Here is a 22,526-nt window from a genome sequence, read left to right as displayed (position 1 = left end):
ACTAAACCAAACCGGCCGCATCTGCTGCAGATTAGTAACCGCTCTGAAGATGGCATCCATACGTAACTGCTTATTAAGAGGTGTGGCAGCGCTGGTTTAGTTTATGGCGCAAGATCTCTCATTTTTATCCCCAGAGGGTTGTGTTATCCCAGCGTGGCAAATCGGACCCAATTTTTACTAGAAAGTTAGATGCTTTAACATGCTGTTTTTTCACAATAAGCATTGAGTAAAATAATCAAATCCGTGGCTGACTTTTTTTTTTTTTTTTTTTTTTAACAAAATGAAGTACAATCGGGTGGTAGATTCTGTTTTAGGCCACCATACACGTTAGTCGATTGGCCAATCTAACATTGGAATATTTTGCATTAGTTGTGGACTGTTTTGTGTTTTTTTTGGTTTTTTTTTATGATTACGGCGTTAGTGTTTCTAAATGCGAGCAACAAAAGCCTTTTGCTCCTGTGGTTTACTTTTTCAAATATCACTGAAAGATATTAGAGGAATGAAATGCCTGACATGCTGACCCCATGACTGATAATCAGGACTAGTTGTGAACGCTTCCATCAGTCGGTGTAAGTCTACACCAGGGAGTCCAGGCACAGAGCTTGTACCGTTGCATAACTGAGCCGTATTAGCGACCTATTATTTATTATGAGCCATAAGACATTTAAAATTAAAATGTTGAAAGTTGATGAATTGTTAACAATCATGTCCCGGACATTATTTATTCATTTCATTTTCAGACATACATTGGCAAATCTTCAGCTCCATCAGTGTCCGCAGACCCCATCTCCTTGGTGTCCACATTCCATGACTTTGCTAGAAATGTTTAAGTATTGAATATAGAATGGCTTTGTTGTGCAGATGTAGTATTAGTTTATAAAGAAACGCTTCATTTCCTGCCCTGGTGAAGCGTGAAAGCTTCTGTGTTAGATTGTCAACCGCTCAATATCGGGTTCCTAACACTTGAATATTTAGTTCTCAAAATGTATTCCGCTCTCAAACTGTAAACCAGATGCTGCTCCCACCCAAAAAAATTAGGACGGTCATTGTCTAGTGGTGGGGAAGGCATGTCCTCTCCCTCCTGATCACTTGCTGTATGGCACCGTCCATCGCTCGGTGTGTGTACAAGGTATTATAGTGAGGAACGATTTCAACTCCAAAGTGACTTTTATCGGGGGTTTTTTTATTGATTAAAATGGGTCATTTGCTTGTAACAGCCAATCAAGCTGTCAAAAGAAAATGGTTAAAATTTTTTTTAATTTTTTGCAAAGTTACTTCATTTCTCATTTTAGATGCATTGAGACAATAGACACCTGTTGTGAAGGGGATTATAGCATGTAATTGCAGGCTATTTGAGTGAGACCCCCAAATATCCGCATCCTCAGATAGCATTATATTCCCACACTGCTAGTGTCTTGTGAAAGCTATACATTCCTGAACATGTGTCCCTCCTCCACACCCAATGTTCTTATACAATGTCCTGACGGCCACAGGCATGCTGGAAGATGTAGTTCCACACTAGTTTTGTACTGAAGGTTGCCGACTCCTTTTGTAGAGCAAAGGCCTGTAAGTATGTGATAGAAAAAGGACTCTGGCCTCCATTCTTGCAGATGTTTGGCAGACTCCGTAAACCTGCCTTTTCCAGTTAATAAAGGTTTCTCTGAGCTGTTAATATCCTGCTAATTTCGCCTTCATATAAAATGTGTCCCGAGCTCTGAGAGCGAGTGCACGACCTCCACACAATACATTCACTTTCACACAATGAAAGGCAATGTATTGTCCAGAGCGCAGAAATTAGCCAGTGATTCGGAGGCCCGGTCATGTTCTGTTACATGGTTTCCCACGTTCCTCTGTCAGGAGAAAGTCCCTTTTACCCTGGGAATTGGTAGAGCTGTCATGTAGCTGTGTGTCGGGGATTGGGAGCAGGTTATTAATGCTACAAGACCCAAATTAGGGATGTGCAAGTAATTCTTACCCAGATCTGTGCACGAATAAGAATGCAACATTGATAGAAGACACAAGGTACATTAGAGAGCACTCGGTAGCCATTGTGACTACTGTGCAGCTGATAAATGTGCAGTGTTAAGGCATTACAGCCCTCCAGTTACACATTGCATTATTTTGTGGTGCTTTGAGTCCGTTGTGTATTTTGTCACTTACCGTAGTGTGTTTTACATGAAGTACCACAGTCTGAGCCATGCACGTGATTGTAGAGCCTGTCGCTAATGGAGGGCACCCAGTGTTGGCAGACCCATGCGTGCTGCCCTAGCCTAGAAATGGCAAAACAGGATGCAGCTATATTGCCAAGTTTATTGCTGAAGCCATATTTGGTCCACCGAATACCTGCTAACTCTCCAGAATCAAGGTGCTATCCTGCGATTCTCACATCAGCTTTGGTTGTGAGCAGGGCCAATGACTTTACGTCCCCACACACCTGCGCAGACCTGTGCATGATCGGGTAGTATCACGCATGTGACCTATTCTAACAAATTGGACATTTGCACAACACTTTGACTATATAACCCCTTTAAGGGAGTCCTCCCAAAATCATAGCATAAGCTTATCTCCGGAGTCACAGCAAACCTACTCAAAACCTCCCGGAAGCCAGCCATTTCTGGAGGTATCTCCATTCATGAGATGGGTCATGGTCTCGGAGCGTTGCCACAGATGAAGACATATGAAGTTGTTGACCCACAGTGGGCCTGAACATCATGGTGTGTACTCGGACAGTAATGGATGAAAATAGGAATTGATCTAAAATGTGTTAACTTTGGAGCACAAATCTCTTAAATCTTCTATGTAAATGAGCTGTTTAAGATGTTCAGAAACTTGTTAATACTTTCATCTCAAAATTGCAACCTCTCCTATAATCCAGAGCTGCAGTCACAATTTTACTGATCACCAATGGAAACCATTTCCATCCCTAACAGATTACTCAAAAAGGTTTTCTCACAGTGCATCATCGTTCCTGCTTTGCCGAGGGCGGTGCGCTCCTGAAGATTGATAGATCAGACCAGCAGCATGGTTGTGCCACTGTTGCTCCCTCCCACACGGCTACCAAAGGACTCCTTACATCTGCCGTATGGGGGAGTACAGGGAGTCTAAGGTTGGTTGGATCCAACAGTCTCTCCCCTCACTCTCCATGTTTCTTACCTAGGAAAGTACGGTCACACGTTCAGTATTTGGTCAGTATTTTGCCTCCGTATCTGTAAGCCAAAACCAGGAGGGTGATAAATCCAGAAGTGGTGACAAGTTTCTATTATACTTTATTTTTTGATTGTTTTACTCCTGGTTTTGGCTTACAAATACTGAGGTAAAAAACTGACCAAATACTGATAGTGTGAATGTGGCCTAAGAGTGGCCATTAACCTAGGCAATGAGCTTCACACTATAAAATTACACATCCCTCTGTTCATGACATCTGAGAGGATATATAATGAGGGATAAATTACAAAGTTTCTTGTTTTTACAAGCAATTTACAATTTTACCCATGTTTGAACTTAAGATAACCCTTCATAAGTGCTTAGGATGCTTTGGGTAAGTTTTCCTGTATTACCTTCAGTGCCTGGTGTAAAGACTACACTTCCCAGAATGCTGATCACCAGAGCGATGGCCGTACTGATGGCAGATTCTCTTCTAATTCCACATCTGCTGCTTCTCTCTCCATAATAATACCATGGATGGTGAACCGAGCGTGAAGGCATGATGTTAGTGGTTCAGGGAGAAGGTTACCATGTTGCTTGGTTGTATCCCTTTGGTGCAGTAGTACATGTTCACCAGGATGGCGCCTGTATGTTGTATCATCATGACTGCAGGCTCTGTACAGTGTCCAATTGTGGACCCCGTGATTGTGTGTGGATCTGATTACAGCACAGCCGGGGTTATGGGTATTCTCCTCAGGGGCTTAGTACATGTGAGGCACTCTCCAATCTGCGCTCTCCGGGAGATCTGGCATCTCGCCTGCTCCTGTGTGATCCCAGACAAGCACACGGTGTGCAGCACGGCCGATCACTCCTGCTGCAGGCCTGTAGTGGTGTACACTGTGTACATCCAATATATGATGCCACGCTGAGCACAGCACTCGGAGATGGGCACACTGCTTTCACTTTGACGGAAAGGAGGAAATACCATTTGTTTAGTGAATAAATAACCACAAGGTAGAAGGTTTGGTACACTCAGCGAGACATGGCCTGGGGAGATGTCACCACAACAGGCGCGGTCTCTCACCCGTGAATCAGCGGGCGTCAGTGAAGCCACAGACATGCCAATTAGCTTGTAGTAACTTCCCTCCATAAGCACAGTGTATTGCAGAGGAGAGGGGACTGCGGAGGAGAGGGGACGGCAGAGGAGAGGGGAAGGCGTCCACCATTGACTGAGTCTGCAGACTAATGAATGCAGTTTGGTCCTGATTAGAGTGAACTTTCCATCCAATTAATGTGGTTAGTAACGAGTCTTAATTGCTGAAGCAATGATTGCGATGTACAGGCTTTTCACTCTGTAGATAATGAGAATAATCTTAATATTTGTTTATGCACGTGTGATAGCGTGTAGAATAGATGCGAGCCGCCCTTTCCCTACACCTACGCAATCTTAAAAGGGTTGTCCCACAAACGAAAGTTCATTTTAATCAATAGATCTTGGAATAATAATAATTTCCACAATTGAATGTGTTTAAATGAAATGTCCCTGTGCTGAGATAATCTTATAAATGTGTCCCTGCTGTGTCCTGTGTAATGGCCATGTCTGACCATACAGGAATATGGTCTGATCATATCACAGGGAATCACAGGCAGGGAAAGTGTACAGACAGGACAGCACAGGATCACAGCCGATTACTACTATAATGTAAAATGTTTCCCTGCCTGTTTATAAGCAACTAGCTGTACTACCCGGCTTCGCCCGGGGTAATAACTGCTGTTAGCAAAATAGAATGTGTTAACAAAAATTTATTCTGCACAAAAAAACCACATAACAAATAGATAGAAATGTAATTATTAAAAGGCAAAAACTAAGCTAATAGAAGCATTTTACAACGTATATTTCAACACCAGAGATATTCCACACAGATTTAACTAAATTGGCCAAGTAATGTGAAGTAATCTTCTACTACTTATTCGAGAGCCTTTTGATAAACGACATTCTTAGATTTTCCTTCAGGTGCAAAGACAAACAGATTTTTGGCTGTTCCAACTCTTGAACAGGCCACATAAAGTTGACCATGAGAAAAGCATGGAGATTGTAAATCTAAGCTAGCTGAAGAGCCCGGCGTTGCCTGGGCATAGTAAATATCTGTGGTTACTTATAGCACCTCACTTTTCTTATTTTCCCATCACGCCTCTCATTTTTCCCATCACATCTTTCATTTTCCCCCTCACACCTCTCATTTTCCCCCTCACTCCTCTTATTTTCCCCCTCACTCCTCTCATTCCAACCTAACACTTGTCATTTCGACCTCACATCTGTCATTTTCCGATCACTCCACTATTTTCCCTCACTCCTCTCATTTTGCACTCACACCTTTTCATTTTCACCTCACACCTCTCATTTTCACCTCAGTATATACGTTTGTCATCTCCCTTATATATAGTATACACCTGTATGTCATCTCCTGTATATAGTATATACCTGTATGTCATCTCTCCTGTATATAGTATATACCTGCTGTGTGTCATCTCCCCTGTATATAGTATATACCTGTATGTTATCTCCTCCTATATATAGTATATACCTGTATGTAATCTCCTCCTGTATATAGTATATACCTGTGTCATCTCACCTATATATAGTATATATCTGTGTGTCATCTCCTCCTGTATATAGTATATACCTGTATGTCATCTCCTCCTATACATAGCATATACCTGTATGTCATCTCCTCCTGTATATACTATACACCTGTAGGTAATCTGCTCCTGTATATAGTATATACGTGTGTCATCTCCTTCTGTATATAGTATATACCTGTATGTCATCTCCTGCTGTATGTAGTATGTACCTGTATGTCATCTCCTCCTCTATATAATATATACGTGTCATCTCTCCTGTATATAGTATATATCTGTGTGTCATCTCCTCCTGCATATAGTATATACCTGTGTCATCTCCTCCTGTATATAGTATATATCTGTATGTCATCTCCTCCTGTATTAGACCTCGTTCACACGTTATTTGGTCAGTATTTTTACCTCAGTATTTGTAAGCTAAATTGGCAGCCTGATAAATCCCCAGCCAACAGTAAGCCCACCCCCCTGGCAGTATATATTAGCTCACACATACACATAATAGACTGGTCATGTGACTGACAGCTGCCGGATTCCTATATGGTACATTTGTTGCTCTTGTAGTTTGTCAGCTTATTAATCAGATTTTTATTTTTGAAGGATAATACCAGACTTGTGTGTGTTTTAGGGCGAGTTTCGTGTGTCAAGTTATGTGTGTTGAGTTGCGTGTGGCGACATGCGTGTAGCAACTTTTTGTGTGTCGAGTTGCATGTGACAGGTTAGTGCAGCAAGTTGTGTGCAGCAAGTTTTGCGCATGGCGAGTTTTGCGCGTGGCGAGTTTTATGTGTGGTGCCTTTTGAGTGTGTGTAAGTTTTGTGTGAGGCAACTTTTGCATGTGTTGCAACTTTTGTGCATGTGGCAATTTTTCCGCGTGTGCAAGTTTTGCGTGTGGCGAGTTTACCATGAGGTGAGTTTTGCACGTGTGGCGAGTTTTGCATGTGGAGAGTTTTGCGCGTGGCGAGTTTTGAGCGGCGACTTTTGTGTTTCAACTTTTATGTGGCGAGGTTGGTGTATGTGTGGTGAAATGTGCGCTGAGGGTGGTATATGTGTTCGAGCACGTGGTAGTGTGTGGCGCATTTTGTGTGTGTGTTCATATCCCCGTGGTGGTGTGGTGATTATACCATGTCGGGGCCCCACCTTAGCAACTGTACAGTATATACTCTGGCGCCATCGCTGTCATTCTTTATGTCCCCCTTGTTCACATCTGGCAGCTGTTAATTTGCCTCCAACACTTTTCCTTTCACTTTTTCCCCATTATGTAGATAGGGGCAAAATTGTTTGGTGAATTGGAAAGCGCGGGGTTAAAGTTTCACCTCACAACATAGCTTTGCCGCTCTCGGGGTCCAGACGTGTGACTGTGCAAAATTTTGTGCCTGTAGCTGCGACGGTTCAGATGCCAATCCCGGACATACACACACACATACATACATACATACACACATACACACATTCAGCTTTATATATTAGATGTTTTACCTCAAAGAAAGTATCAGCTTGGATAACCCCCCACACACTGTTAACCATCTAAATGCTGTAGTTACTATTGACAACAGCATCCAAGGGGTTAAACTGCCATGGCGGAGACCAACAGTGATGTGCAGCAAGTTGTCATTAGTGATGAGCGAGTGTACTCGTTGCTCGGGTTTTCCCGAGCACGCTCGGGCGACCTCCGAGTATTTGACTGCTCGGAGATTACATTTTCATCGCCTTAGCTGAATGATTTATCGCTACTAGACAGCTTGATCACATGTGGGGATTCCCTAGCAACAAGGCAACCCCCACATGTACTCAGCCTGGCTAATAGCTGTAAGTCATTCAGCTGCCGTGATGAAAACTAAATCTCCAAGCAGTTACAAATACTCGGAGGTCACCCGAGCATGCTCTGGAAAATCCAAGCAACGAGTATCCTCGCTCATCTCTAGTTGTCAGCAATAGTGTGCAGCTGATAGCTGCTGGATTGTCACCTGTCTGGGGATGCTATTTTCTTTTCTCAAGTCAGTAACAAGAGTTATTGGTGGTCATTAAAGGAAACCTGTCACCCCCAAAATCGAAGGTGAGCTAAGCCCACCAGCATCAGGGGCTTATCTGCAGCATTCTGGAATGCTGTAGATAAGCCCCCGATGTATCCTGAAAGATGAGAAAAAGAGGTTAGATTATACTCACCCAGGGGCGGTCCGATCCGATGGTTGTTGCGGTCCGATCCGGGGCCTCCCATCTTCTTACGATGACGTCCTCTTCTTGTCTTCACGCTGCGCTTCCGGCGCACTTTGTCTGCCCTCTGACCTTTCCCGGTGCCTGTGCACTGCAGTACTTTGCTCTGCCCTCAACAGGGCAGAGAAAGTGCGCCGGTACCGCAGCGTGAAGACAAGAAGAGGACATGATCGTAAGAAGATGGGAGGCCCCGGACCGCGACGCCCATCGCCCTCTTTTTCTCATCTTTCAGGATACATCGGGGGCTTATCTACAGCATTCCAGAATGCTGTAGATAAGCCCCTGATGCCAGTGGGCTTAGCTCGCCTTCGATTTTGGGGGTGACAAGTTCCCTTTAATAGGTTAAAATGAAGTTTTGTTAGTGGGAAATCCCCTTTAAGGGTTAGGATGAGATTGGAATCTGCTGTAGAATTGCTTCTATAGATTTTCCATAATATAGATAAATGCTGCACAAAGGAATGTCATGAATAAGAGGTTTGGGTGTATTCCTTAGCTGTCCACTGCATAGGTGATGGCTGTTATATTGGCGTGGACCCCACCGATTGCGACAGATGTTCACCGTGACCAGGAGGTGGTGAATGCACGGAGTGCTTCTGGCCTATTTTAGCTTATGGCACTGAAGATACATTTTGTAATTCACCTCTTACCATAGACTTCAGGTCCCCAAACACATAAGATGAACCTGCTGGGGCTTAATGTGTATGACGGCCCCTACTCTTCCCAACACATAATGTAGATGAAGATTCTGCATGTCAGATTTTGTACTTTTATTCTCGGTGTGATGCTGCCAGAGCAGTCTGACCCTGGCTCTATCTTAGAGAAGGCAGCAGCCATCAGCAGAGCGATCATTCCTGTGTACGGGCAGTTGGGCGAGCTACCTGCCAGCCAGCCGATCAGCTGAGCCATTGCTTGGCCAATCGCTACCTATTGTTTATGGGTCCCCTTAGAATAATGTAGGAGGGTACGTGTGAAAGCCACCAGTCCTTTCAGCTTCTCCTGGCTGTGGTCAGCTTAGAACGTCCACTCTGGTGATTGGTGAATATCACACCTACACTAATGTAACAAATCTCTGATCTGCAGAAGAGTAGTAATTTTATGTGGACTGGGATACCCCTGTAAATAGCGGAAGTATACTTGATGAGGCGTTTGTAGTTTTGCCATATCTGTGGTATATCTATGCGGTTTTTTTCTGATTGGGTTTTTTGCATTGTCTTGCCCAATGGACATTTCATGACAGACCGTCAGGTAGAAGTGTGCTGGTGACATTGACAGTCTTAATTTTCTTTTTATGACTGGAGACCCCCCCCATAATATATTAAAAAAAAATTGGTCATAGAGCTGAATTAGCACACACCTTATCTGATATTGAAGGTCTACTCTTGTTCAGACATCTGCAAAGTTTAACCCTACCCTTGAGTGTCATTGAACAAATGTCACCTGTAACCATCCATTATTAACAGGATTTTGTTGAAAAAAATTGAATATATATTGCACATACATATATACACATACATATATAGTGTGTGTGGGTCCTCCCAAGAACTCCTTCTCTCCTCCACCGTTATTCGCTCCTCACCTAATCGCCTCCTAGACTTCTCCCGAACATCCCCATCCTCTGGAATTCTCTGCCTCAACACGTCCAACTATCAACCTCATTCGAATCCTTCAGACGGAACCTAAAAACCCACCTCTTCAGAAAAGCCTACAGCCTGCACTGACCCCACTGCCTCCTCATCACTACCGGAGATACTGCCTCACCAACACCGGAGCTCCTGCAGCCCTCAACCTATTGTCTCCTTCCCCATAATCCTGTAGAATGTAAAGGTACCGTCACACTCAGCGACGCTGCGGCGATATAGACAACGAGCCGACCTAAACTAGATCGCTGGAGCGTCGCTGTTTAGGTCGCTGCAGAGACGTCAAACACAGCGACTCCAGAACGATGCAGGAGCGATCCAGTGATGTAACGGCGACTCACTTCTCGTTCTCGCTGGTTGTTAGCTCCATGTCAAACAGCCGGAGTGTACCGACTGGCTAGAAGGAGACGCTGCGACGCCCCCTATGCTCGTTGCTGGCGTCGTTGCTTTTGATGTCAAACATGACGATACACGCCGACCTGGCGACGAAATAAAGTTCTGGACTTCTAGCTCTGACCAGCGATGGCACAGCGGGATCCAGATCGCTGCTGCGTGTCAAACACAACGAGATCGCTATCCAGGACGCTGCAACGTCACGGATTGTTGTCGTTCTCTTTGCAAAGTTGCTGAGTGTGACGGTACCTTAAGCCCACAAGGGCATGGTCCTCGCCCCTCTGTATCAGTCTGTCATTGTTAGTTTGCTTACTGTAAGCGATGTCTGTAATTTTTATGTAACCCCTCATGTACAGCACCATGGAATCAATGGTGCTATATAAATAATATATAAAAAACGGCCCATCTTACAGTAGCAACCTGCAAATGAGGATTAACTGTGATGTCGACAGTAAGTTTTGCCAAAGTAGATAGGCGTGTGGGAACATACCGTAAAGGTTAAAGACTAGCATGTCTCCAGACAGAAGACGTCAGGGTGCAGTTTGGCAGAACTGTTGATTTGTGCGCCCTTGTATTTTTTCTTTATAGAATGAGACCTTTTTTTTTGTATTCTTCTAAGCAGACGTGATAAGTTTGCTGTTCCGTGTGACTTCTAGAAAGTTACCTGATTTTTGTCCTGTCTATTTAATTTTCTAATATTTAGCATCTTATGTCATTATTCACAATAAGCTAATGATGGCATTCCATCGTCATCTCGCTCTATGTAAAGCTAGGTTTTCCGCTCCTACCAGATTTTGCCAATGGGTGTAAACCTGTGTGGTGAGGAGGGCTGGTATTTATGTGCAATTTACTGATCTGAAACAGAAACTCTGAAGTTAAGGTTTGTTTCCAGTGCTCATGGCTTTGTAGGAGGAAGTGCTCATTAATATAAAGACACGCCATGCATATTCTGTGAAGCCTCTCACTAGTGCCCCCTACTGTATTTTAAAGGACATCTATCGGTGCAAAATAAAAATGGGAGCAGGGCTCATTTTATATGTCCGGAATAATATGCATTTCGAGTGATAATAACCAAAAATGCTTTGTTTTTTCCCCAGCTCTTTGGCAAATGGGAGGCCCAGTTCTGGAGGATTTTAAAGATGATTGCAGGAGGTGGACTTTCAATCACAGGATCTCACACCATGTGTGGGGACTACCTGTACAGTGGCCACACAGTCATGTTAACACTGACATATATGTTCATAAAAGAGTGTAAGTAATTGAGCATTGTTATCTATATTTGTGCCATTTACACATAAATATATACTTTTTGCTGTGTTAAAGGGGTCTTGACATGGGTGATATTTATCTCCTAGTCACCAGACTGCAGTGAGAAAGAATGGGGCCTCAGGACCCCCTGTTCTCTCTCTCTCTCTCTCTCTCTCTCTCTCTCTCTCTCTCTCTCTCTCTCTCTCTCTCTCTCTCTCTCTCTCTCTCTCTCTCTCTCTCTCTCTCTCTCTCTCTCTCTCTCTCTCTCTCTCTCTATATATATATATATATATATATATATATATATATATATATATATATATATATAGTAAAAAATATTTTGACACAGGTTTTAGTCATTTAATTTAGTCTGATTGCCAGAGGTGTATAAAATCCAGCATCTAGCAATTGTCTGCCATTACTAACATTAGTGACAGGATTGATGGTTCTATCGCTGAATTCTATTATTGTTTTGTGAGGATGACACCACCATAAGTCAACCTTGAAATTTCTTTCCTCCTAAATATTCCATCATCGCCTGTAAATATTACTGAAGAAAAGTGGAAAGAACTGCAACAGCTCAGTCTTGAAGAGACAAACCATGTAAAGTTACACAGTTTATGACGGTGCGGCAAACACTACTTCTGATCAGTGGTAAAATCATTACCGCCATTCAGAGAGCCTCGTTCCCACGCTGTCGAATGACAGTGAGTCCGCGGCTGTGATCGGAGGTAAAAAGTTTACCTCCGGTCTTTAGTGTTGGCTAAAGGGACTACTGCCCCATCAGCTGCCGCCTGTTGCCGCTAATAACAGCGAGAGCAGGCGGCGGCTGATGGGAGTATTCATTCATTGTACTGTAACTAAATTAAAAAAAAAAAAATGACGTGGGTTCCCACACGTATTTTTCATAACCAGCCACGTAAAACTCAGAGCTGGAGGCTGCAATCCTCAGCTGTCAGTTTCAGAAAGGTTGGTTATCAAGATTAGAGGGGTCCCCACTCCTTCTTCTTTTTTTTTTTAGTATTTAAACATTTTAATAATTTTAAATAAGTGTGGGGTCCCCCCCTATTTTTGACAACCAGGCAAGCTAAAGCAGACAGCTAGGGGCTGGTATTCTCAGGCTGTTAAAGGGCCATGGATATTGGCCCCCTCCAGCCTAAAAATAGCAGCATGCAGCCGCCCAGAAAAGGCGCAACTATTAGATGCGCCATTTCTGGCTCTTTACCCGGCTCTTTCCACTTGCCCTGTAGCGGTGGCAGGTGGGGTTGATGTCACCTTTGTATTGTCAGGTGACATCAAGCCCACGGAGTAGTAATGGAGAAGCGTCTATAAGACATCTATCAATTACTAATCCTATAGTTGTATTGTAAATAAACACACAGCCAGAATAAAGTCCTTTATTTGAAATAAAACAAAACATACTTTTCCTTTTTTATTTAAAAAATAACACACAGTTATACTCCCCTTATCACCCATTCCATTGAATCCCTCGTCTCCTGTAATAAAATAAAAAACATCAATATCTCTCCTCTGACCGTCGTTCTGTCCCACGCTGTAATTCATGTCTGAGGGATAAACAGTTTTCCACCTGGACGGTGCCAAGATGCGACCGTCCAGGCTGAGAACCACTGATGAATGACCTGCTGCGAGCAAAGCCTCAGTGAATAGCGGTGAGGTTATCGCCGGTCACAGGCTGCGTTCCCAGCCAGGCCAATGAACTGCGGTTACCTCGGTTAGATCCCCGCTAGCACAGTGAGAAAGTCTCACGCTGAAGCGCTGAGCTTAGAGTTCACTGTGAGAAATTTATCACAGTGAACTGTGGTAAATTCTGAGTTCAGCGTGAGACTTTAAATAAATAATACTCAAAGTAACAAGGACTTCCGTGTTCGATGTCCGTGCCCGAACAGTTGGGGTTCGTTACGGATGCAGAACTTTACTGTTCGGGTTCGCTCATCTCTAGAGATAATCTTATAAATGTGCCCCTTCTGTGTACTGTGTAATGGCCGTGTCAGACTGTACAGTGACATGGTCTGATCATACCACAGCTCCTGGGCAGGGGAGTAGAAAAAGTGTAGGGATCACAGCTGATTCTTTCTTTGAGGTAAAACATTGTTTAAAAACAGGCAGTGAAATGTTTTACCTCACACAAAGAATCAGCTGTGCCCTGTGCTGTAATGTCCGTATAGTCTGTTTTGCTTCCTCTTGCCCAGGAGCTGTGATATGATCAGACCATGTTCCTGCACACGGCCATTACACAGTACACAGCAGAGGCACATTTATTCCATTATCTCAGCACAGGGACATTTTATTTAAACGCATCCAATTGCAGAAGTTATTTTTATTCCAAGATCTATTGGTTTTAAAATCTACTTTTTTCGTGGGAAAACCGCTTTTAAGAGCTCGGCTCTCTCGTCCAACATTAGTTGTCTGACCTCACAAATGAGTAAAAAATTCCCACACAAGTAATCCCAAATCTTGTAGAAGTTTGTCAGTCACGTGGATGTGGATACAGCTACAAATAGGAATTCAACTGCATGTTAATACCTATGGATGTAGACTGGGAGGTCACACATGCTCCTGCAGGGGTCGTACTTTTGTCCATATAGTGTATCACTCAAGGGGGATTTCTTTGTGTCCATATGTCCAACTTGGTATTTAGATATTAGAAATATTTCATGTGAATCTTTTGACTTGCTGTAACCTGGAATACAGACCTCATCCCGGATTTTTTTGTTTCATTAGATTCTCCGCGGCGTTTCTGGTGGTATCACTGGATTTGCTGGTTCCTCAGCGTTGTTGGGGTCTTCTGTATTCTTTTAGCACATGACCACTACACTGTAGATGTCATCGTCGCTTATTACATCACATCCAGGTGTTTCTGGTGGTATCATACAATGGCCAACCAGCAAGTAAGTATACCATCTCCTATCTCTCGTGAGTCATCATTACTCTCCACCAGATGTGATGATAGTCGCCCTCCTTGTGTCTCATGTGTTACAAATAATATGGTCAGCCAGTGAATGTGGCTGCTTGTAAGGATGCAAATTTGTTACAGAAAATTCTGTCCCCCCTTCATTCCTATGAGTAGGTCTTACAGTGACCCATGCTCGTGTTGTAAAATTAACATTCACATCTATAGGATGATTGACGCTACAGGGTCTCAATTTTGTTAGTTATGGAAAGGAAATTGCCTGTATAGTGTTAATAATTGGGGACCTTTATTGAAGTCCAGCACAGATTGATCTCAACTAAAAGCCTAGATCCATTCATCAGGAACAGAACAGATATGTATAGGATATTTCATAACTTTCCCAAATTCTTACGGAAACATTTACAGCACATTGTGCACTGAAATACTGCACACCTTTTATTATATATTTAGGAGCCATTTTATACTGACACCGACTCTACCAAAACGGACAAGGGAATCCACCACTCTGACTCTACAGCCCTGATTACAAAGCAGGTGTCGGTGCTACCTCTGATAGCAGCAATTAAAAGGTTAACAGCCTCATTTAAGAACCCTGATGCAGCTCGGGGGTGTTTGTTCTGCGTCCATTGGTTACCCTGCAACGCAATTGCTATGAGCCGATGGATTGCTATTACAATTGTCGGCTTAGTTTCCCTAAGGGAAACTAAAAAAAAATAGAGGGAAAAGTAAAAAAAAAAAAAAAAAGTTCCTATTGATTGATAAATAAAAAAAAAAATTATGGGTCTCGTAAAACTCTAGCACATACCGACATATTTTTTATATTTAAGTTCAGAATTTTTTCAAGGCACTAAAAATGGAAACAAAAATATGTTTTTGATATTGACCTAGAGAATCTTTTAACGCACAATTGAGGTCGGTAGAAATTAAATCCAAAAAGGCAATGGTGAGAATTTTTTTTTTTTCTTATTTATGCCTTTTTTTCCTAACATTTATTTTGCCATCTAAATATTTCAATCAAAACAACAATTGGTCCCTCAAAAAATAAATAAAGCCTTTTATACCGCTATGTCGCCACAAGGAAAAAGTTATGGCTATATGAATAAAGAAAGGGAAAATTTTAGGAAAAAAAAAGTTGCTGAGGCAGTAAGGGGTTAAAATGGAAAATCAGTTTAAAATGTGTACATCAAGTCTGAGATCCATTTAATTAATAATATATGCAGTCTTTATTGTTAGGGTATGTGTTCACATCTTTTAGACAATGGAGTACCCGTTTTTTTTTGTTTGTTTTTTACAGGAAAAGAGGCTTCAGTACGTTTTTTCTGAAATGTCTTCTCAGACGTATTTTGTGGCATCTTTTTTCATATTCTGTCTTTTGTGATAGTCTTCCAAGCGAAAGACGCTACAAACATCTACTAGTGGCTTCTTTTAACTGCTTCTTGTCTTTGAAGTCCTGAAGCCATTAAAAGAAGCTCTGAAAGATAGAACAAACAGAGGGTGAAATAGGTATTGAACACTTCACCAAGTTATTGTAGTTCTAAAGGTGCTATTGACATGAAAAACCCATCCAATCCAAACAGGCAAAGAAATCGAAACTATAGAAGTCCATAAATTAAGGTATGAGTAATAATGAGAAATGACACAGGAAAAAAGTATTGAACACTCTTGGGGTAAATGTATTTAAGACTTCGTACAAACACCTTTGTTGGTGATGACAGCTTCAAGGCGCCTCCTGTATGGAGATACTAGTCACATGCCTTGCTCAAGTGTGATTTTGGCCCATTCTTCCACAAACGCTCTTCACATCTTGAAGGCTCCATGGGCTCCTTCCATGAAAACTGATCTCTAGTTCCATCCATAAATTTTGGATTCAGGTCAGGTGATTGTCTGGCCATTCTAGCAGCTTTATTTTCTTTCTATGAAACCAATTGAGACTTTCCTTGGCTGTGTGTCTGGAATCATTGTCTTGCTGAAATATCTACCCTGGATTAATCTTCATCATCATAGTAGATGGCAACAGATTTTTTTCAATAATGTCTCTGTGCATTTGTCCAGTCATCTTTCCTACAATTACATGAAGTTTGGCAGTGCCGTATGTTGAAAACCAGCCTCACACCATGAGGTTCCCACTTCCAAACTTCACTGTTAGTATGGTGTTTTTGGGGTGATACGCTGTGCCTCTTGGAGTCCAAACATGGTGCGTACTATGGCATCCAAATAATTACATTTTGGTGTCATCTGACCAGACTATATTCTCCCACTATTTCACAGGCTTGTCCAAATGCTGTTGAACAAACTTTAAATGTGCTTGAATATAATTTTTGTTCAGCAATAGAGTATTGCAGGGGGAGCGTGCACACAGGCTATGGATTTTGCATTACTCACTGTTCTTTGAAACAAACTTTCTGTAGCTCTCCACAAGCAGTCCTTCCTTGGCTCTAGGACAACTCTTCTGATAATTCTTTTCACTCCTCTCTGAAATCATGTGGGGAGCGTCTGGTTGTGCCCTGTTTATGTTATGATGATCTTTCCACTTCCGGATTATGGCCCCAACAGTGTTCACTGGAACCTTCAGTAGTTTAGAATTCTTCTGTAGTTGATGCCATCAATATGTTTTGCAACGATAAGGTTGTGAAGGTCTTGAGACTGCTCAGTAGCTTTACCCATCATGAGATGTTTCTTGTTTGGCACCTTGGTAATGAGACACTTTTTTTTATAGGTCATCAGTTGAACCAGGTGATATTATTTTTCACTAAATGTCAGGATTGCTTTCTAATTACTGATAGATTTGAGCCGGTGTCATGACTTCCCATGGATTTTTGCCCCTCTCTTCATGTGTTCAATACTTTTTCCTTGGGTCATTTCTCATTATTACACCCAACTTAATTTATGGACATGTATGGTTTTATTTCTTATGGTTTGGATGGGATCAAAATTCATGATATTATTTGTTGCCTGAACAAAGTTTTTTTTTTTTAATCCCCAAGATGCAGATGAATAGGATTGTAATGTCCATTTGTCACAAGTTTTTGTGGTGATCTGTGAGCACTTTGAGCAGAAGTTTTCAGTTCTCATTGATTCCCATCAACGATTTGCACAAAAAGTTCTTAATGGTCTTTTCCCTCTAAGGAATGTGGTTTGTTCTGTCTCTACTGTTTTGACAAGGTTGAAGTGTGAGGTTAGCGGGAGGTTTTTTTTTCCCCCCGATTGTTTGTAATGTTGAGGCAGTTATTAAATATACAAGACAGACGTGTATACGTAAAGTAGGTTCATTCACTCCATTAAAAATACTTTCTAGTCTAATTCCCTATAAAAGGAGAATGATTGTGATTAGTGATGAGCGAGAATACTCGTTGCTCGGGTTTTCCTGAGCACGCTCGGGTGGTCTCCGAGTATTTGTTAGTGCTCGAAGATTTAGTTTTTGTCACTGCAGTTGCATGATTTACAGCTGCTAGACAGGGTGAATACATGTGAGGAATGCCTGTTTGTTAGGGAAATCCCACATGTACTCAGGCTGTCTAGTAGCTGTAAATCATGCAGCTGAGGTGATGAAAACTAAATCTCTGAGCACTAACAAATACTCGGAGATCACCCGAGCAACGTATACACGCGCTCATCACTAATTGTGATAAATAGTGGCTTTCTAAATTTGTTCCCTGTGAATCCAGCAAACATCAGTAAGTAGGTGGCTGGTCATGATGTATCCAGACCACCAGAGGCCCACATCCCCTTTTCTGGAAGAGTCACACTCTCTTGCTTTCCTGTAGTCTTTGTTCAGCCAGTGACTTCTTAGGCCTCTTTCACACTTCAGTTGTTTGGCGTCAGTCTAAATCCGCCATTTTCCTCAAAAAACTGATCAGTTTTTTTTTTTCGACGGATCCGTTTTTTTCCCCATAGACTTGCATTAGCGACGGATTGTGACGGATGGTAAACATCGGGTTACTAAGCGCGGCCCTGCGCTTAGTAACCCGATGTTTACCCTGCTTACCAGGGGACTTCGCATAGTTGGTCGCTGGAGAGCCGTCTGTGTGACAGCTCTCCAGTGACCACACAGCGACGCTGCAGCGATCGGGATCGTTGTCTAGATCGCTGCAGCGTCGCTAAATGTGACGGTACCTTTAGTCATTTGTTGTGTTGAATCAAGACTACCAGATTAGCTTCCTTATTTATTTAATATACGTACTATCCCTTTTGTTTCTCTTTTTTAGTATACTGTACACAGTTTGTCCTTTTTTTAATATACTATGCATTGTCCTTTTTTTTATATACTTTGCTTTGTTTATCCTTAATATACTTTTTTTTTTTTGGTAATTCTTTTTACTATACTGTTGTTTCTTTTTATAAACTTACTGTCCGTTTTTAATTGCAGGTGCTAAAAGAAGCTTCGCCATTGAACCTCCTCTCGGGGGTCTGGTGGTACAGACCATTCCAGTACTTCGAAAGGAACGTTCGCGGTGTTGTACCTCGGTCCTATCATTGGCCCATCCCTTGGTCATTGCTGCCTACTAGGCAGGCGGCATATAGCAGACTCATAAACAAAGTATAACTACTGCAGAAGTCAAACGGTTGTCTGGCTGCTTTCAGAAGTGCTAAGAACTTGGTCAATGCCATAAACACCTACCATCGTTCTTTTTGTTAACTTACCTTGACCTCTTCATTTACCTGGTCAGCACTGTGATAATTTACTCTCCAAAGGACCCACGTTGGAAACAAAACAAGACGTCAACTTATCATGGACAGTCTACAATCTCCTGCCCATGTGGGAACGACATTATCCATAGCCATGCTTGTTTGTATATGAAGAAACCACATAAACCAGTAAGATTTTATACCCTGTGTGCGTCTTTCCAGTCACGTCTGGGAACAAAGCATTATTTTCTTGGGAAAACATAATTTCATACCACTGACCCTAAATACTGGGCTCAAAGCCATTTTCTAACCAGTGTCTCTATGAAGGCTTTGAAGTATCTGAACAATCTTGTGCTGCAGTCCCACAAAAGTAAGAAGCTATACTTTAGCAGAATTTTTTTCTTTTTTTTTTTTATTCTTTTTTTTTATATTATTTTTTGTTAAAATCTTTCCATGATACAATTCAAGTTTATGTATTCTTCTCAATCTCACATGGTCAAGTGCACTCATCACTTCACTGTTCTTTGTTTGTGGTAGAACCTCGATTTGTTGTTTTTGTTTGTTTTTACTTTTTTTTTACTTTTTTGTGGGACTGCAGATTTGCGTTCTCCAATCTTTCTACCTGTCGCAGCAATGCTCTGTTAAAAATAAAAACAATGACAATGAATGGTTTGGTAAATATATGGTTTTGTAAAAATCTTTAGCAACGTCTAAAAGTACAAAAAAAATATATGAAATAACCTCCGTTGTAAAGTGAATTTTTTCTAAGTATTTCCTACATTTATTTTTCAAACTGATGTTGATTAAGAAAACATTTAAAGATTTTTACATATCAGACAAGATCTAATCGGAGGAGAGATTTGTACACGTTTCTAGTGCCTTCCTCGTCTGGATTGAATGGTCAGTCGGCAGTCTTAAATCATTTTAATTTTAAATGAAGTATTCCATGTCACATTGAAAAAAAAATCTTCTATAGATATATATGGAGATGTTATTACATATATTTTGCATTCACTCGTATAGAAAACACTTTATTGCGTATTTTATTGTTTAATATGGTGTATTCTGAGCAGAACACTTCATGACACTTTTCAGATTGTAAACCTACAATAACTTAAGTTTATAATTTCCATTTTTATTTTAACTGCTTTTTTAACCAAAAAGTGTGTGAAAAGCAGTTAAGAATTCTTCAATTTTTGTTACAATTTTCTGGTCTATGACACTTGTACCCAAAAGCTAAATATTTGGTTATGGGTGGAGTTCATTCAGTAAAGGAGTCTTTTAACCACTTCAGGGTTCGGAAACCTTGAAGCGCTTAAAAGAAGTGACCTGCTCGTCCTTCGCGCAGCTTCTGCTAGGAAGTCACCCGCTCTCTAGATTTCACAGCATAACGTAAAACGGGCCAGCGGCAGAGCCAATGTGAGAATGATGGCAATACCACTGGTGAAGCCACTTTCGGGGAAACGATAGCTGGCATTTTCCTGAAGTGGCTCCGCTTGGGAATACTCAGGGAGGGGTGGGGAAAGCTTTGTGTGCACATGACCACGTCCAAAAAGGCGACACAAATAATGAACATGGTGCACAGCAATGTGAAAACTATATTGCTGTGCACATACCACTTCTAACGGCTTCAGGTTTCGGAAACCTTGAAGTGGTTAAAACTCGTAACAAGTTATTTTTTTCTTAGACGTTGTGTGCACATAACCCTTATACGCAGGTTTCATATTCCTGTTGAAACTCTAAAGTGTTTGCCTTTTGAGGCTGCTTTTGTGGGGAGTTGCTGCATATTTACCCTATAGGCAACACTTGTCATAATTGTCTGGCAGCTTCGTGTTATCCTAGGATACTCTGATTCCAGTTGGTCTTCGTCCTCTGCTGTTTAATAAAATCCTCTACTTTGCTCCACTATACTGGTGCATTTATAATCTGTGAACGAGCATTTGTTAAAAGAAAAAAAAAAGGAGTTTGGTACCGTGTTGGCCAGCTGAAAAAATAATGCTCAGTGTGAAAAACAAGGTAATCTTGTAGTTATACCTTTTTAATGGATAACAATAATAAAATAAAAGATGTTGCAAGGCAATCTTTTGGGACTTCTCGAATGCTTGCTTTGTAACATCATTTATTTTATTATTGGCCATTAAAAGGTATCCTAACTACAAGATTACCTTGTTTTTCACACTGAGCTTTATTGGAGCATTTGTTGGAATGCTCGGTTCTGATTATCAGCCCGTGTAAACATGCTGTGCGAAGCGCTTATTTGCCGAGTGATCCGGATAGTTTATGCCAGCAAAGAAAGTTGTCGGTGGGGCATAGTCTTGGGTAAAGGGGTGATGTGCTGCTAAGGTTATCTAATTGTTCTGTCCCCATCATCTTCAGTTGGATTGGCACAAACGACTTCTGTACAGTCGATCGACACTCAATGGTGCATTGACTCACCCATAACGTCACGTCTAAAAGCACCATTGGATATTTAATACAATACTTTTTTTCCCCTTCCAAAACTACCCCACTTTTGTCTTATGAACTGTTTGTGGTGTTGCAGCTGAACCCTGTTAACATAATTGGTATTGAACTGAAGTCCGGGCACAGTCCATGGGCGAAAGTGGTGTTGGTTCTGGGATGGCAAAAAAATTCTAGTCCTAAGCTCAACATTTTCGGGTCAATTTAAATGGATTTTTTTAGTTCTCCTTTATCCCTACAGAATGATACATGCTTTACTTGCTCCTGCTGAGTTAGACTTCTCCGCAAGTAAAATAAAGCATGGGCATCGACTGTACGTAAAGCGCACCACTTGGCTAAAGCTCAGGTGCCCCTCACACATAAGAATAGCACAGAACCTATTATTGTGTATTACTGATAATGAACTCCACCCATTTGTACATTTTCACATTGTCCTGCTTAGACTTTGATACTCCAGGATAGTCAGGTAAATCTGTTTTATTCGAGCACCTGTTTTTTTTTTCTCTAACCTTATTTAAAAGGTAAAAAGTATTTGATTATATGATTGCCAATGTACAGGATATAGTAGTTTTTTAAGAATGAAGAATCTTATCTATAATTGATATATATATTCACATATATATCCTGTATTTTCTGTAAAAGTTTGTGTTTTTTTCCTTTGTTTTTTTTGTGTATTCACAGGTTGATATTTGTACTGTAAGAAATGACACTCATTGATTTGAAAATGAAAAGGTGACAAAGTAAAGGCAAATGGAACACTTGAAGTGTGTTGTGCTTGTATTCATAGCCTTACCATTAATGCTGGGCAGTATGGATCAGAAATGTCTTTTGTCTATTTATGGTGTCTTCTATTATTGACTTAATATAAAAAAGAAAAAAAACACTTTCTAAACATGTTGTTCAAATTGTTTGCTCCAATGTTTTTTGGTCTACCTTCCATGTGTGTCTGCTTTCACCATTATTTTGTCCTCGTTGTCTCCAGAACTGTTAATTAAAGTATATTTATATTTAAGTCACAACTGTCTTCATTGTAATTTGTCCATCCCTGCTATGGTCCCAGTAAAGTGTTTCAGGAATGGTCACTAACTAACTAGACTTTAAAGAAAAATGTAAATGTAAATATATATACTGCTCAAAAAAAATAAAGGGAACACTTAAACAACAGAAAATAACTCCAAGTAAATCAAACTTCTGTGAAATCAAACTGTCCACTGACAATCAATTTCACATGCTGTTGT

General features: G+C 41.3%; 1 protein-coding gene across 7 annotated transcripts in view; it reads left to right on the top strand.

Annotated features, from left to right (window-relative positions):
- SGMS1 (sphingomyelin synthase 1) overlaps window positions 1-22,307 on the top strand; it is a 339,516-nt gene extending 317,209 nt beyond the window's left edge. For all 7 annotated transcript variants that reach the window (XM_077258884.1, XM_077258886.1, XM_077258888.1 and 4 more), the window contains 3 exons: window positions 11,120-11,273; window positions 14,013-14,179; window positions 18,569-22,307. In XM_077258884.1, coding sequence (XP_077114999.1) covers window positions 11,120-11,273; window positions 14,013-14,179; window positions 18,569-18,745 — 498 coding nt within the window. In that variant the 3' untranslated portion in view covers window positions 18,746-22,307. The remainder of the gene's footprint in view (window positions 1-11,119; window positions 11,274-14,012; window positions 14,180-18,568) is intronic.
- The last annotated feature ends 219 nt before the right edge of the window (window positions 22,308-22,526 follow it).

The sequence above is a fragment of the Ranitomeya variabilis genome, chromosome 4 (assembly GCF_051348905.1).
Source record: "Ranitomeya variabilis isolate aRanVar5 chromosome 4, aRanVar5.hap1, whole genome shotgun sequence".
NCBI classification, from domain to species: domain Eukaryota; kingdom Metazoa; phylum Chordata; class Amphibia; order Anura; family Dendrobatidae; genus Ranitomeya; species Ranitomeya variabilis.
Note: the sequence above shows the minus strand (reverse complement) of the source record. Positions and strands in the feature narration are given on the sequence as shown.